Here is a 16,129-nt window from a genome sequence, read left to right as displayed (position 1 = left end):
CTGCCGGACAGGAGTATCACTGCAGCGGCCCGTACAGGAAAGATTTGTTCACGTTTTGTTTAATTTTATAAATACAAATCTAACTCTGCAAATACAGAAAAGAGCAAAGATCTAAAGCTAACCCTCATTGTTTAATATATTGCTTTATATTAACCAAAACTGTTTTTGTAATCTTTTAAAAAACCTCTGAAGCAACAACTTTCCTGTTTTTCTGAAGGTCGTTTTGTGGGTTTGTACCTGATTATTATGTTACTGAATTATCTAAAAGACGTCACTTAGCACTGACACATATATCATTATAGATAAAAAATAAAACTTAGAATTCTGAAAAGACTAAAAAACCTTTGGTCAAGACTATTTAAAAAAAATTGTTGAAATGTTTCGTTTTTACGTAATTAAGAGAAAAAAAAGGCTTGAATCAAGATTTTTGCACAATACTGGGGTTTTTACACACTGCATTTGAAAATAAATATAATTTTAATTGTTTACAAATTTAAATGATAGTTAGATGCATGTGTATTAATTTTTATGAGCATTTATTTAAAAATAAACGTGCTGCTCTTCCGCTCCGGTCCAGCAGGTGGCGCTCCGATATTTGTCAGGAACCTGGAAAGATAAAGTACTGCGCATGCGTAGTAGTTTCCGGAAGACAATGCATTCCCTGGCATGAATAATTAGAACCGTAATCATTTTCATGGTGAAGGCGGTTCTGTCCGTTTGTTTATTTTTATTTTAGTTTCTGTCAGAAAACAGCAGCTTGTCGGCGCAGGGATACATTCCCGTAAGTCCGCAGCTCCTCCGCCGCTAAAATGAAGAAAAGTAGTTCCGATAAAAAACGCGGCCATGTGGTGGCCTGGCTCAACAAAGCCGAGTGGGACCAGGTTCTGGGGTACCTCTACTCCAAGGATGTGGGCCTGCAGAAGTTCGCGGTGCAGAGGATCTCAGCCTGGAAGGTCCGGTACGCCCACAGCACGCCCGTGGCCGTGGACTGCACGGCCGACCTGGTGAGGTGTCAGATTCTGGACCGGTCCGGACAGCTGAACGGGGAAGAGCTGGTCCTGCTCTACGGGGCGGCCCTGGTCCGGTTCGTGAACCAGATCACCGAGCGGCAGCAGGGGAAAGTAGCCCGGCCTCTGAGGCGGCTGGCCGGGAAGCTGAACATCCCGGAGTGGGTGGTGGACCTGAGGCACGACTTCACCCACAGGAAACTGCCCACCCTGAAGTGGTGCCGGAAGGGGTGCAAGGTGGTCCTGGAGTGGCTCCAGCAGGAGTACTGGTCCAGGCAGCTGGGAGGGGGTCCTGATGAGGACTGGGAGTCTCATTCTGATGGAGAGGACGAGGAGGCTGAGCTGAAACTCGCCGCCAGACAGAAAGAAATGGAGAACTACAAAACTGCCCGGGAGCTGCTGATTTCTTACGAGAAGGACCGGTACCAGAGTCTGGACGGGCTCCAGGAGGACAAAGAGAGGAGCCTGTGGCAGACCCCCCTGGCAGACATGAGCTGGTTACTGGGGGAGGTCAAACAGTTTTCTCTGGAGTCCAGTGAGATGCTGGTTGACGTGTTGCTGGAGGACGGGTTCCTGGTTCCGACGGTCGAGCAGCTGGAGACGCTGGGCTGCGATCCCCCTGAGAACTCCAGCCCCACCGAACCCCGGCTCCCCCAGACCTTCCTGCGGTTCTGGCTGCCCCTGCTGAAGATGCTCAACTCTCCGTCCTTCATCCACCTCCTCCTGGAGAAGCTGTTTGTGGAGCTGAAGCTGCTCGCCGGCGAGCAGGACCACCTCAGAACTTTCTACCTCTCTGCTTGGGCCTCGGAGCTGGTCCTCTGCAACAGCAACCGGTTCGAGTACCGCTTTGAAACCAAGGTGCAGAAGAAGGCCCGGGTGAAGGACCGGATCTTTGTGAACCGGATCCAGCTGCGGTGGCAGCAGCTGCTCACGGCGTGCCTGGAGGCTCCCTGCGTCAGCACGCCTCACCTGGTCCAGTTGATCCTGGATGACATGGAGCACCCCCTCCCTCAGGAGACCCGACAGAAGCTGCTGCAGCTCTGCTCCATCTACACACAGACCCCACGCGTGGAGTCCAGCCCGCCTCCGGAGCACCATCAGCAGCCCATATACACTCTGGAGAGCCTGCAGGAAAAGCACAGCCAGCTGTGGCGGAGCACGGCGGGCTCGGACAGAACCAAGGCCCCTCAGGAGCTGAAATGGGCCGAGGTTCTGGCCGAAAAGGCGAAGGTGCTCCGAGGTTCACCCTGGCAGGTGTGCTCCGACAAAGTCCTGTGGAAGAACTATCCTCTTGGGAAAGTTCCCGGACAGTCGGACGACCCGTCGAGCCTCATGGTGGAAACTTATTCGACGATGGCGGTCTTCGAGCAGCCGGTGGAGCTGGACGGCAGCGGGACCCAAAACGCCCCGGGAGCCTCCGGTCCCACCAGAACAGCCGAGGGCGTCCTCTGGAGCCAGAGTGACGTCAGCAGGCTGAAATCCGGACTGAAGCTTTTCTGAGCATGAGAGAAACGTGACGTGATCCTGAAAACACTGACTTTCAGAATCAAGTTCAGAATCTGTTGATTTCTGTTCCTGAGTGGATGTTTGTAGAATAAAAAGAGATGAAATGACAAATCAATGGAGTTCTGGGCGCAGAAACAATTATTTCATTATCAATTTGGAGTTTTGTCAACAAAATTTCAGCAGATTTTGGAAAAAAAAATGTTTGCTGTTGCTTAAAGACAACAACAAAAATGATCCTCACTTTTAAGAAGCTGCAAATATATTTGTTTTTAAAGTCTCTAACACGTATCTGCAAGTCCCTAATATTTAAATAATTATCTTTTAGGTTTAAAACTTTAATTTGACAAAAGTTGAGAGAAAACCTGGAAATGTTTCATCCTTTTATAATGATTGTAAAAAATGTTTGTTTCCTTTTTGGATCATTTTTAGCTGAAAATCGCAGGAAGAGCTTTTTGTTTTCATTCATGTGTAAAATAAAATTAGTATTTTTCTTTTCTACCGAAAGAATCTCTTGTTTTAAAAGCTCAAAGAGGATCATATTAACAAAAAAATTCACCTACATAAGGTTTTATTTCAAGTAATAAAAAACAGAATTTGTGGATAAAAGTCAAATCTAAAACAGAAGAATCATTAAATGCAGCAGTAAGAACAAGAAAATGTTCATTTAAAGCAGAGTTTAGGCTACGAAGAGATAAAGTTAGCTATGATCTGAATTTTAAAAAAGGCAATGTTTACGGTTCGTTGGCTTTTTATGGAAGCTACATTTTATGTTATAAATTGTATGAAAGCTAAGAAGAAATATTTCTACTAACTCAACACTGGAAATAATTATTTGTGTTTAACACAAAGTAGTGTATGGTAGATGGTAGATTTTTTTTAAATAGTATCCTAAAAACTAATCAGTAGATATATTTTATTGAGGGAGAAGACAGGAAATAGATGTAAATATAGTAAATTTAAGTAAGCAAAAAAGAAGAAGCAAAACCAGATAGGGTCCTGCAGGAGCAGAGTCTCCCCTGAAGGTGGCGGTAGTGTGACTCTGCCGTAAAAAAAAAACGAAGAAGAAGAAGAAGAAACTGAGCGGAGCGGACACGTTATCCTGTCGTTTTACCGCTCAGACTTTTCGACTTCAGAGGTTTAGAAAAGAAGGTAATTAACGGATTTACCCGCGGACGGTGCTCTAGTTTTTATTTATTGTTATTGCAGCTAAAGTTGAAACGGAAACTGTGAGTTCGCGTTGAAGAAAAGACGTCAGAAGTTGCTGCGTCATTCGGCGTTAGTTTTTTAATTGGTTTCAGCTAAGCTAGCTGCAAGCTTTCGAAGTTTTGTTTTATTTTATTTATTTTAATATTTAATCTTAGTTGCATTAACAAGCTGGATCTTACAGGGTTTTTATTTTCTCTTAAGACTCCGATGCAAACAGCTTGGTAACCGATATTAATATAAATATATATTTAGCTGGATGCTAAACAGCGATGCTAGGCTAACAAAGGCCTTCAAGCTAACCATTATTACATAAACAAAACATCTATTTATGTTGATTATAATCCGCTTTCTCATTACGAAAATCGCATCTAGCGTTAGGTTTAGTTTTAGGTTCTTCATAAGTAAGTAGATTAGTAAAGGTTTATTTTGTGGTTAGATTAAATATTTAAAGCTAATGGAGTTAGCAGCAGGTCGGTTACGTCACTCAAACGTTTACGGGAAACGCTAAAATAACCTGATTTATCACAGGTTGTTTAAGTTTTATTTAATGATTTAAGATTAGTTTTGTGGTGTTTAATAGTTGGGATGACTTTTGGACCCACATGTCCAGAATTATAACGTTGATTTTAGTTTTTTAAAGCAGGTTGTAGTCGGATGAAGTGAAAGTATTTAGTCGTTTTACTGTTGGATGAAATGTTTTCTATAAAGACATAATTTAAAACCAATAAATGTATTAAAATGTCACAGTATTAAACTAAAAGCTGTATCTTGCTAACAGAGGAACTCATAAAAACATAAATCTAATATGTTCTATCCAAATAATTCAACTTGAAATCATTATTTCTTTGTTTTTTTGTAACCGTTAACATTTTGTTGTGTTGTCTGTTTTTTGCAGGTGTGGAAACAGAAGACCTTCTCCGGTTGGTGTCCTTGTGGTCCACCTGTCACCACAATGATCACCAGAAGAAGAAGTCGCATCGGGAACACCACGGAGCTACAGTCAGAGGAGGTCGAGGCTGTAGATGTTGTGGTTGAAGATCTCCTGACGCCGTCTGAGGGGCTCCCTGCCGATGAGACGGATCCTGCTGGAACTGAACTCGATGACCTGTTCGGGGACCTAAAATGGACTCTAGAAAAAGATGGCTCCTCTTCGCTCTTTGACATCGACCTGGCCGATATCGGCGAATATGATGTCACAAACCAAAGCTCTGGCTTCAACGTTTCTGCTGCCTCATCTCCGGAGAGAACGCCATCTGAGTCGAGGATGAAGAACAGACAAAACCAGTCGAACCACATCATCAACAAAAACGCCATCGCCGCCAGGTTGAATCGCCTCAAGAAGAAAGAATACGTCAGCAGCCTGGAGAAGCAAGTTGACGTCCTGTCAACTGAAAACGGCGTGCTCAAACAGGAGAACTCTCAGCTGACAAAGCGGGTGGAGGAGTTGGAAGATGAAACCAGGTACCTGAGGGCTGTGCTGGCCAATGAGAGCATGTTAGCCCAGCTCTTGTCCAGGCTGAGCGGTGTGAATGGGATGAAATTATCTTCCTCGCTTTTCCAGGGGCCCAACTCAAACGACCACGATTACGCGCTGCCCAGGAAGCGGGTGAAAGTGGCGGAGAAAGAGACATCCGGTGGCGTGTGTCTGCACGTTGACAAGAACCACGTGTCAGTGGAGTTCTGCACAAAGTGTGCAGAGAGTGCAAGCACGGCGCTCAAAATGTAGGGTCAAGTACTTCTCTCTGTTTTCTGATATTGAGACTGAGCTTCATGCAGCTCGGTGTACTGAACCGCTGCAGGGGGGATGAACGCTGAATTAATTAAGATTACATAAGAACTGCAGAATGTGCATGTCATTGTTTTTGTTTTTATGATGGGTTGAGTACACGTTACTGCTAAACCTTGTTGACAGTTTCTTCTAGGTCGCTCCACCATGCGGAATGAGTGGCTTTCTGAACATCTTTACCTGCTTGGCTCCATGGTAAGGATCAGACCAGAAGACTTTGTTGTTTTTCTACAGGCCTCAGCGCTCGGCAGCAACTGTAGTACTTTCACTTTGATACACTTGCTGGTCCCAGTTCGTGGATCTTGAGCACTTTGCTCAAATCTTTTGTTGTAAAGAAAGAAAAACAAACAAACAAATAAAATAAAAGATTTTAGTTAGGAGGTTAAAGTTAAAATTTGCTTAAATGTTAAGATGAAGGTGATGGTCCACAAAGAGAGATTTAAAATTTTCTTTTAAAATTGGCAACAAACTGATTGATAAATGCAATCTTGTATATAGTTTTGGTTTTGGTCAGACTTGTTCTCTTTGTGAACCACCACCTCTGTACAGAAGAATACTTTTATTTAGCGCCACCTATTTTTCTTTATGCTAAAGTGGATTCTGCTGATGGGAGCTGAAGAGGCTGGACACGCCGCTGCCAACGTGGCCTGGTATTTTTTTAAAGGTAGTATCGGTAACAAACGGTATATGGAATTCATATTTTACCAACATTGTGCAACACCTGTAGCTGTTGATGCTGTTACTACAGCGGCTCCTTTACTTGGAGCGACGCTAACACAGGCTTTACACTCATTGTATATATTTATATATGGAAATGTACATAAAGATACACAAACTGCTGTCAGGTTTGAGTTTTCACCATGTTTAATAAACTGTAAATGTTTAATTTTGAGCACATTTTGTTTGAGGATTGTTGAACAAATAAATCAGATTCACTTTATGTTTGAGTAACAAATATCTTCTGAGTCTTGTTCTGTGCTGTTGATATTAATGCATCTCTTTTTCTCTTTCTGAACAGCAAGCTCTCTGCCGATAAAGGTCTAAGTTTTCCCGAACATTTGGGTCAAGTCTGGTAAAGGTTGTCAGAACAAATGAACAAGTCCTCATTTGATGGAAGCACACAGAAAGCAGGGCCACAGAGAGTAAACGTCCCGATCACAGGGTTCCTACGCCGTTTTCAGACTCCGTTAAAAGAACTAAACCAAATTTAGAAAAGTGGCTCAAACCAGCAGGGCACTTATTTTGTATTGTTTGTATTTATAAGGCCAGTCAACAAGAAGTAAACAAATCCACAGTTATTTTTTTCCTCACATCGATGGTTAATGTGTCTTTAAATTAAATATTTTATATCTGAATGCCAGCTGCTGAGGTCCATTTGTTTACCTAAGTAAACTGACCGTTTGGAATGCAGAATATTTAAATGTTTGCACTTATTTTCGCTCAGATTTGGAGAATAAAGTGCAGATAAAAGGGCGTTTACATTGAATGCGTACCTGCATTTCAGAATATCTGCAAAACTACCAAAGTAAACTTTTTCAAACGGCACTGTTTGATATAATTCAAGATGAACTCTTTAATTTTTATTTAATTTTTTGTCTTTTTAAAAGCTGAACAGTGTTTGTCTACCCTCAGGGTTGACAACTTCTGGAAATTAAAATAAAAACAAAAACAAATTGTTTTTGTTAGATAATCTCTGTTTTTTATAACGTCAACCATGAAGATTTACACTTTAAGTTTTTATCAAACACATTCAGACTCGGATAGATAAATAATTAGATTTCTGAGTGATATGTTTTTGTAAGACTCAGATTAAAAGCTACGTCTCAAAAACTTCATGAAATATTTTCTCAAAAATTGAAACAAGCAGCTGGAAAGCAACTAAACATCTGTAGGAGTGAGTAGTAATTCAAGTATAAAGATGATCCAGTCCAAACAGTAAATTTTTTCTTTCTTTGGGGGAAAATCTTAAAGTTTGGTTCTGGAGTTTCAGAGAAGACTCTGTAGGAACCCTGTGACCATGTCTGAGCTCGTTTGTTTAAAAGCTAAAATAAATGTGTCCACATCAGTCTGCCTGATCTGTTCCTCCTCAGCCGGTGATCTGATTTAAATCAGAAACACAAAGATGTCGACTCTAAGACTCGTGTTTGTTAAGGTTCTGTTGCTGAGAAAAGCTCAGTTTATTAGTTTTAAAGAACCTGACCAGAAAGAAAATATCCTTTCAGCCGTTTTACAATCTGCATGCTGCTGAAAGAAAAGCTTGTTCGCAGAAATATAAACTTCCTGTCCTCAAATCTGTCCTGTTTATTTCTGTGATGTTGTGGCTACTTTTACATTTCTGGTTTATTGTCAGACTTAATCCTTTAAAGCTACTCGTTGCAAAGTCACGAACAACAAACAAAATCTGCTTAACGTGTCCTAAAACTCTGAATTTAAAACAAAACGAACGACTCGCTGCAGCTAACACGTGTTTGTTTACCTTCAGAAACAGCCGAAATGACCGAAAACTTATTGGCCATATTTGTTAACCTACACGGACTTCAGCCAGCCTAATGTAGGTCCGCAGACTCAGCCGAGTGGTTTGTTTACATTGAATGTGGACCCGCATTTTATAACTAAATATCAGTATTTGTGGAAAACTACTGGAGTAAACTTTCAATCTGCACCGTCTGATGTAGTTCAGGATAAACCTTTTTATATTTGATTTCATATTTGGTGCCTTTAACAAGCTGGCTGTTACACGCTACCAAAAAAAAAATATATATATATATATATATCATCCCAGAAGACGACTCTGAAGCTGACAGGGTCACCAGAAGACAGGATGGATTCCTGCTGGTGGAATTTTTATTCCCATTGTGTTGAGTTTCAGATGTCCAACTGAAAGTAAATTACGCTCTGATTGCTATTCTGTTGATCTAAAGTTAAGATTATCTAGAGGGATTTATTTTTGGTCACTCTGGTTACTTTAATTAAAAGGTCAATATGTTGAGGATAACCTAGCAGTGGTTCAGGAGTCACCTCATAACACAGTTGGGTCAGTTGGACATATTTAAATAAATTCAGACCTGATATGTGTTCGCTCACCTCGTTAGTCCTGAACTCTGTGGGTCGTCGGATGACTCATAACTCAGTTTGAGATCAGCTGACCAATTAAAGTTCAGTTAGGAGGTCTGAGAAGGAAAAAAAACAGTCCAATTAATGCGTCTCATATTGCATCCTCTTTGCTGCAGCCTTTAATAAAACAAATCTCCACCAAAACTTTCGGTTTCCTGCTCCGTCTATGTTCCAATCAGGACCCAAAGAAGGAGATCCTGGATCCAAGCGGCTGGGCTCAGCCTTAGAGACGAGGTGAGGAGCTCCTCCTCGTCGAAGGGAGGCAGCTGAGGTGGTTCATCTGATCGGGACGCCTCCATGTGGAGGTTTTACAGACATGTCCCACTGGGAGGAGACCCAGAACTCTTTGGAGGGAGTCTGAGGAGAGGGAGGACCTGTTGCCTCCAGATAAGAGGTAGAAGATAGAAGATGGAGATCTTTTCCTCCTGAAGTCGTCGTGGTCTGTTCTGACTGCTGGAGCTGATGGTCTGAGAGTTAAAGGAGCAATTTATGCAGAGAAACTCACAAAAAACGCTTCATAATAATTCAAGGTTAACATTTTATCTCCATGGGTAAGTTTTAAATTTTTATGGAAGTGGCTCTCTGATCGGCTTGAGAAAAATAAAAAACAAAAACCGATGAGATTTTAAGACCAACTAAAGTGATTATTCAAAAAATTTTAAAGCAGGGTTCTGTGGAGAAGTTTTGAACCGTTAATGTCTTACCTGCTGTAGGTCTTTAAATAAACTCAGTTTGGATTGATGACCTAAAGCCTAGTTAGAGCGGAGCTGCTCTCCTCAGGTCCAGATGTTAGAGGAGGAGAAGCTGCACAGAAGGAAACATCTGGAACAACTTTAAAGAGACAAATCTGCCATCAGATTCAAAATAATCTCATTTTTTTTATTTGTTTAAACGTCTGATATGTTTCCTGTTCTATGGGGAATAAAATATGAGTTTATGAGACAACCGTTTTGGAACTGGGTTTGATTTTACTCCATTTTCCTAAATAAATAAACTCATTTTATAAATATTCAGTCGAGTTCTGATGAGGAAAACCCGAACAAACGACACAGGACCACACAGACTTTGTCAAAGTTATTATTGTAGAATACTTTGATGTATTTTTTCTTTCATACAGACAAAAGGTGTTGGACTTATTTCCCATTAAATTCTCTTAGATTTCAATACAGATTTAGTCTACAGTATACAGGTGTGTTCTTTCTCATATATAGATATTTATTCGCTTAAATAACAGGCAGGTAACTCTTTAATATATTCAATAATCTTTTATGTTTTTGTTTGTTTTTGCTTTTTTACTTTTTTTGGTCTTTTTGTTTTAGTTTCAGCACGGTTAAGGCTGCATTTTCTGTCAGCGGAACAGCGCTGCGTTGTGCGAGACGTGTGTGTGTGTGTGTGTGGGGTGGTGGACCGATCCGTATTTACAGCAGGATGTAGAATGAATAATGTAAAACTCTGACTCTGTCCCCATCGCGTAACGTGGCAGTAAACACCGGTGGCAGATCTAAAAGAGCAGCCTAAACAATGCGAGGACGCACTGCACTTCTGCGGTCTCTAGCTCTGTGTGGTGTCCGTCCCCCGTGGGCCCCCAGGGGTCCCCGCTTGGTACGATCCTGTCGCCGGGTCGTTATTTACAGAGTGGCCGCCTCTGGTCTGAAAGGACTCGAAGTTTCTCCGCGCCTCCGCACGCTTCAGGCGGCCGTTGGGCGGACAGAAAACGCAGCCCTCGGAATATGCTCAGGAGAATGTGCAACTGTCTTTTCTTTTTTTTTTCCATCAGTGGGAGCACCGGTGGAGAAAACCAAGAATTAATCATAATAATCATAATAATAATATACAAGCGCCTCCATTTTGTTGTTCCTCTCTTTACAAAAAGCAAATAGGAATAAAAGAAAGAAACATAAAAAAAAGTGTAACAGGAACATAGTACCTGTAAATCAAAGATGCACGTGTGCACATTTGGGCGATATGTACAGTTGTGGTGCAGTTGTACACTTTATAATTTTTGATAAATATATTCTTTTTCACATTGTGTTTCGGCTTCTGTGAAACTGTCTCACAACAGAACGTGGCTGGATGGACGGATGGACGGACGGACAGAGACGTCTGGAGCTGCACAGTCAAATATACACCACTGCAGATGATCCCCCTGTCGTTTGGTGTGCGGTTCCTATAGATCGCACCAGGGTGGGATCTGTGGTTCCTATAGATCTCATCAGGGTGGGATCTGTGGTTCCTATAGATCTCACTGGAGTGGGATGTTTGTGTGTGAGATGAAGAGGAATTAAGCAGATGTGGACAGAGAGCAGCACACAGAAGTGACAGTAGCCTAAATGAGTTACCAACACATAAAGAGTGACATTAATGATACCAAATGCATGCTTTAAAACAGACAGACTGATACAGAGTCACCGCCCGCCGCCCCAACGAGTCGAGCGGCGGCGGCGATGAAGATGAGCGTCAGAGAAGACGAGTTCTGTACAGGTGTGTGTGAGGAGGGTGGGGGTTCCCAGAGAGCCCTGCAAACATCCTGAAACAAGTCGCAAGACAGACGTGTGGCTCGCTGTGTTTGGGTGTGTCGACACGGCAGTCTGTTGCATATCGTCTGCCTTCCTCTGGGGGAGGGGCCAGTTTGTAGGAGTCAGGGGTCAAATGAAGGGGCGGCGGAGGGGAGAAGGGGTTTGCATTGTTCAGCGATGTAACGCTCTGAGGCAACATGACATCAGCGGTTTACCCACACCTAGTGCAACATGGAAACGGGGGGGTGGGGATGGGGGCTCGCTCACACCTGGTCTGGAATGTCATGATCTGCGGGAATGTCAATGGCGATGGTGGACAAACGGCGCCACAAGCTCAGCACCAGTTGGCAGCTGGACGGCAAGGAGCCCTTTAAAAACCGGGCCGTGCGTTGAAGCAACTTCTGTTTGCCTCCGTGAGGAAAACTGGATGAGAACACCGACTGGAACCGGCGAGGCTGCTCCACTCAGTTACTAATTATTCTTTAAAGTTCGTTAAAATCTTCTTTAACTTAAAGGAAACGATGTTTTCCTCCTTCGTCTGCATCAACAACAACAATCTGTTTGTTCCTAAACGTGTTTTACGAAAAGAATAATAAAAAAAGCTGCTTTTAGCAAACTTTGTTTCCACTTTTTTTTTAAATTTCCACAGAATTGGTAAAGCTTGGTGGGCGGAGCCTCATCAGAGGCGACCAATCAGAGAGCAGGCTGAGCTTTTTGGCAAATATTCAAGAGCAAGAAACGCTGTCGGCCATTTTTTTTTTTGCAAAACCAGCTCATGAACTGTTTCGCTTTTAACTCTTAATAAAAACAATTAATGTTTTATACAAATCCGATTGTTGTTTAAACCTTTTTTAAATTAACAAAATATAACAATAACTGCTTAGATTAAATAACTAAATATTTAACAACCGTTAGAACTCGTACACCTAAAAATAAATATTTTCTCGTAAAAAAACTAAATTGTGGGTCATGAAGAGCTTTTAATTTTCTTAATTGGTAATTAATTAAACATGTATGGCATAATTTGATGCTTTAAAAACTAAGTAAATGTGTAAAATAACCTGTAATGTAATTATTAGTTGCATTTTTTAAATTTAACGTCACCAAATTTAACCATTATTCTTTAAATTTGGGTTTATGTATCAAAATAATTTCCTTTTTCTCCCGTTTCTTATTATTATCTCACACATATTACACTTCATAATTAGCAATATTTGCAGGCTGTTGCAGAAATAATAAATATTAACTGATAACTAACCAGGTTTTTATCTTTTCCTGCGTGTCACAGTGTCGTACAGCAAATATTTTAAATTAAAAACATATTTAATGACTGATTTTAGACACCTTGAACAGAATAATCTACTAATTAGAAATTATTTGTTGTAATTTATATTTAAAAGTTTTTTTTTTGGGACAAGAAGCTTCTAATCTGTATGTTGAATAGATATATATATATATAAAAATAAAGTATATATATTGTTATTTATGAGCTTTATGGTGCCAATGGTCTCATCCAACCTTCAGAGGAGAATTTCCTGTAAATTATGATAATTATTACCTTCACATCGTGACGATGTGGGGGGGTACATGAGGCCAGGTGGGCTCTCATTGGTTGCACCTGATAGTCCTGAGCGAGCTTTGGGTCTTTAAGGTAAAACTGAACTCTGACGTTTAGACGAATTAAGCCGGATATGCTTGAGCAAGTGGCCGAGGGGGGATTTTTACTCCCCCAACGATAAAACATGAATCTCAGTCCGATGGCGAAGACGACCTGATGGCACATAAGCGGGAGCGAGGTGAGTGCGCGTTAGTCTTAAAGGGCCATCACCTGTGCATCGAGTGTGTGATGGCGTTTAAAGGGTTAATGCTTCACTAGCGTTCAGCTTTTTTCCAAAAAGAAAAAAGCCCTCCTGCGAACACCCGTCGACCAAAAAAAGAGCGGGAGGGACGAGACGGAGCAAAGGAGGAACAGCAAAAGAGAAGACGCAACAGAAAAAACCTGAAGGTGAGCGTGTGTGTGTGTGTGTGTGTGTGTGTGTGTGTGTGTGTGTGTGTGTGTGTTCACGTGTTCATCCCACACACAGATGACAGGTCGGGGTGGAACATGAAGAGCTGTTTCAAACGTGACGCCCCCATCTGCAGCAATTCTATTCACTATTAGATTTAAATAAAGAGCGTTTTGTTTTTCTGTTTTTTTTTGTTGTTTTTTTTTGTTAGATGAGACGAGACACGAACACAGACTGAAAAAGAAGAAAGGATGGAAATCAGAGCAATGTTAGGAAACAGATGAGCGCTGATATATGTGGAAATGGACGAAACCGGAGGTGGAAGTGACTGAAATGGAAGTAAAATTCTGACAACATAATTTCACAAGTACCGTGAGCAGAGCAGTGGCTTTAAAGTGGCTGCAGTCAGGTAGGTGGTGACGGCGCGAGTCGGCCCCCGCAGCCTCGAGGGATGCTCGGAACAAGGAAGCGAGCGAGGAATGAGCGAGCGTGAGGCAGAGCGAAGCCTGGCGGGGTAAAAGGAGGCAGGGAGGGGGGGAGGAGTTGGGCTGAGAGGGCTGGAGGAGGGCAAATGGAGGAAAAGTTGTTGCAAGCACAAGTCTCCGATCATTGTCCGCTCCCTCGTGTGCCTCCGTCGTCCTTCGCTCCGTCCTGTGAGCTCGGCGTGAGGCAGACTGGATGAAAATGTCACTGTGTGTCCTCAGCCCTCTCTGGCGCTCACCCTTACCCCCTCCCCTCCCGTGATTTCACTATCCTCCCCCTCCCCCCCCTGACCCGGTTATAAGGAGGTCTCCACACAGAAGAGGTGGGCCAGGTGAGGGGCGGGGAGTTTCACCGGCCTGTCTCTGCCATGACGGTTGTGGTGTTGTTTGTGATGGCGGCTCTGGTTCAGATCTTTACCGATGCTGATTGTGTTGCTGCTGCTGCTGCTGCTGTTGTTGTTGTTGTTTCGGTTACACGGTGTCACTGGGAGGCTGTGCTGGCGGTAAGGACGGGTGGGCCGGGTGCGGGCGGGCGGTTGAGCGGGCGGAGGCGGCGGCTTGCGGAGGGCCGGGTGCAGGTGCTGGTATCTGCTGAGCTCTGATTCGTCGTCCACGTCGGTGTCGTCGATCAGCGGGATGTTGTGGATGAGGTCGTTGATGAGGAACTCGGGGTGGGCCATGAAGTTGTGGATGGAGTTGCGGGATTCCGGTTTCTCGCAGCCCTCGTACAGCGAACTACGGAACGCTTTCACCACTCGCATCTGCCGAGACAGAGGGAGACGAGAAGACAAAGACAGAAAGTCAATATCTACTAAACGGGAAGGAGAGACGAGGGAAACCCAGAAACAGACAGACTGATGTCCTCCAGAAGACGAACAGTGACAGACAGACAGACGGACACTCAGAACCAGGTGGCGACAATTTACTGACGCTTAATTTAATTTTAAAGATTATTTCTTCTGGGACGGACATGAAGATGCTTAGGATAAACAGGATAAATAAATAAAAATAATCTATGTATCTATGTATCTATCTATCTATCATGCTAATAACTTACATAATATTAATTACATTAATTTCAAAGGATTAAACTTCCAATACAGCAATCAACTGCCAAACGAAAAATAGATTGAGATTAGATTTTATAATCTATAACTGGGATTGCCAGAATAAATCATAATTTTGCTAAAACATCATTCTTATAATAATACTCAGCTCCACAAAATCTTTATTTAACCCAAGCCTTTCATAACTTCCTAATTTAAGTGGATTTTTTAAACTTTAAACAGAGACAAACTAATCTTTTACTAATAAACTTTATGCTAAAGTTGAGCTAACTCATAAACATTTAACTCCGAAAATTAAATGTTTAGACATCGTAAAGGTTTATCATTATTGCCGTTTTCCTATAAAGATAATAGGAAAATAAATAAATGCAAATGCAAAACTAAAGTGTGTCTGTTTGGATCTTTATCTTTATTCCATTTGATTTATTGGCTTGTTAAAAATGACCATTCTACCTGTTTCCTTTGTAGAAAACCTCAGAATGAAAGCAAATAAGTTTCTTAAAAAGCTGATCTACGTTTTAAAGTAATGCCAGCGGGTTAATCCTGTTTGTCACGTAAAGCTGATAAATAAAAGGGCTGCACAATATATCGCAAATTTATCTTTGTGACATAATTAGTGCAATATCAGCATCACAAATAAATCATAAATCATAAACTATTATAGTTAAAGGTCACGTTTAACTATAAATTCATGTTCTGCTGCTGATAATCCGACACTCAGTGGTTCCCTGTGAGGAAAATGTGGTTTTATTTTGGTCATTAAGAAATGAAACAATAATAAAACACGTCGCAAGTTTCTCTAATATTGTGCAGCCCTAATAAATACCCATTCGAAGGCAATGCAGCTCTGATATTGAAGCGTTTTGGCTATAATATCTATGAAATCTGCATAAAACTCGTCAAGCTTTTATATTTCTGTAATCTCACTCCGACAGAAACGCTGACGGGTTCGGGGTCAACACAACATCCACCTGATCCCGGGTCTCCAACAGACAAAATGATTTAAAATAAAAAGTGTTTCCAAATGAGTTGGATGTTGACAGGTTCTGTCAGTTCTCGCACACCAACCAGACGTCCAAAAAACAACACGACAACACCCAGCAGCCGCCATCACAAACAACACAGAAGCTGCAGTTGCACACGGGTCATGTGTGTTCTGGTATGTGGTAGCACTCGCACCTCAAACACGCACACACGCACGGTTGTTAGGCACACGTGGAGAAGAAGCAGGGATGGTGAGAGTGTTAGTTTCACGTAGAGGAAAAAGGAGAACCTAAAGCGGCGACCGCGCACACGTACAGACACACAAAGAGGCATGCGGCAGCAGTGCGTGGCTGTGTGAACCAGCAGCCGAAGTCGTCTCCACATCGTGCGGCTCGGCGGCTGATGTCTGCATGCATCAGGCAGCTGTCAGTCACGGGGAGGGGGGGGGGGGGGGG

The 16,129-nt window shown here is 42.4% G+C and overlaps 3 protein-coding genes and 1 long non-coding RNA gene across 9 annotated transcripts in view; 3 read left to right on the top strand and 1 right to left on the bottom strand.

Moving 5' to 3' along the window:
- Positions 1-629: 629 nt before the first annotated feature.
- On the top strand, positions 630-2,628 carry las1l (LAS1 like ribosome biogenesis factor). The gene has a single exon (XM_017438388.3). It carries the CDS (start codon positions 810-812, stop codon positions 2,505-2,507), a length of 1,698 nt encoding a protein of 565 aa, XP_017293877.1. The 5' UTR covers positions 630-809; the 3' UTR covers positions 2,508-2,628.
- Positions 2,629-3,527: 899 nt separating this feature from the next.
- crebzf (CREB/ATF bZIP transcription factor) lies at positions 3,528-5,421 on the top strand. Its single transcript, XM_017438378.3, has 3 exons — positions 3,528-3,662; positions 4,615-5,180; positions 5,281-5,421. The coding sequence occupies exons 2-3, from the start codon at positions 4,672-4,674 to the stop codon at positions 5,327-5,329; spliced, it is 558 nt and encodes a 185-aa protein (XP_017293867.1). The 5' UTR covers positions 3,528-3,662; positions 4,615-4,671; the 3' UTR covers positions 5,330-5,421.
- A 21-nt stretch (positions 5,422-5,442) lies between these two features.
- On the top strand, positions 5,443-7,796 carry LOC108249178. The gene is made up of 2 exons (XR_001809191.3): positions 5,443-5,700; positions 6,100-7,796. It is a non-coding gene; the product is annotated as an uncharacterized LOC108249178 (long non-coding RNA).
- A 2,119-nt stretch (positions 7,797-9,915) lies between these two features.
- The window catches only part of atp2b3b (ATPase plasma membrane Ca2+ transporting 3b), a 54,217-nt gene continuing 48,003 nt past the window's right edge, over positions 9,916-16,129 (bottom strand). For 4 of the 6 annotated variants that reach the window (XM_017438372.3, XM_017438371.3, XM_037976933.1 and 1 more), the window contains one exon: positions 9,916-14,384. In XM_017438372.3, coding sequence (XP_017293861.1) covers positions 13,920-14,384 — 465 coding nt within the window. In that variant the 3' untranslated portion in view covers positions 9,916-13,919. The remainder of the gene's footprint in view (positions 14,385-16,129) is intronic. The other 2 variants (XM_017438376.3, XM_017438377.3) reach the window with 1 other exon arrangement.

Source organism: Kryptolebias marmoratus, linkage group LG8 (assembly GCF_001649575.2).
Source record: "Kryptolebias marmoratus isolate JLee-2015 linkage group LG8, ASM164957v2, whole genome shotgun sequence".
NCBI classification, from domain to species: domain Eukaryota; kingdom Metazoa; phylum Chordata; class Actinopteri; order Cyprinodontiformes; family Rivulidae; genus Kryptolebias; species Kryptolebias marmoratus.
The sequence above is the reverse complement of the archived record's forward strand: the minus strand, read 5'-3'. Positions and strand labels throughout refer to the sequence as shown.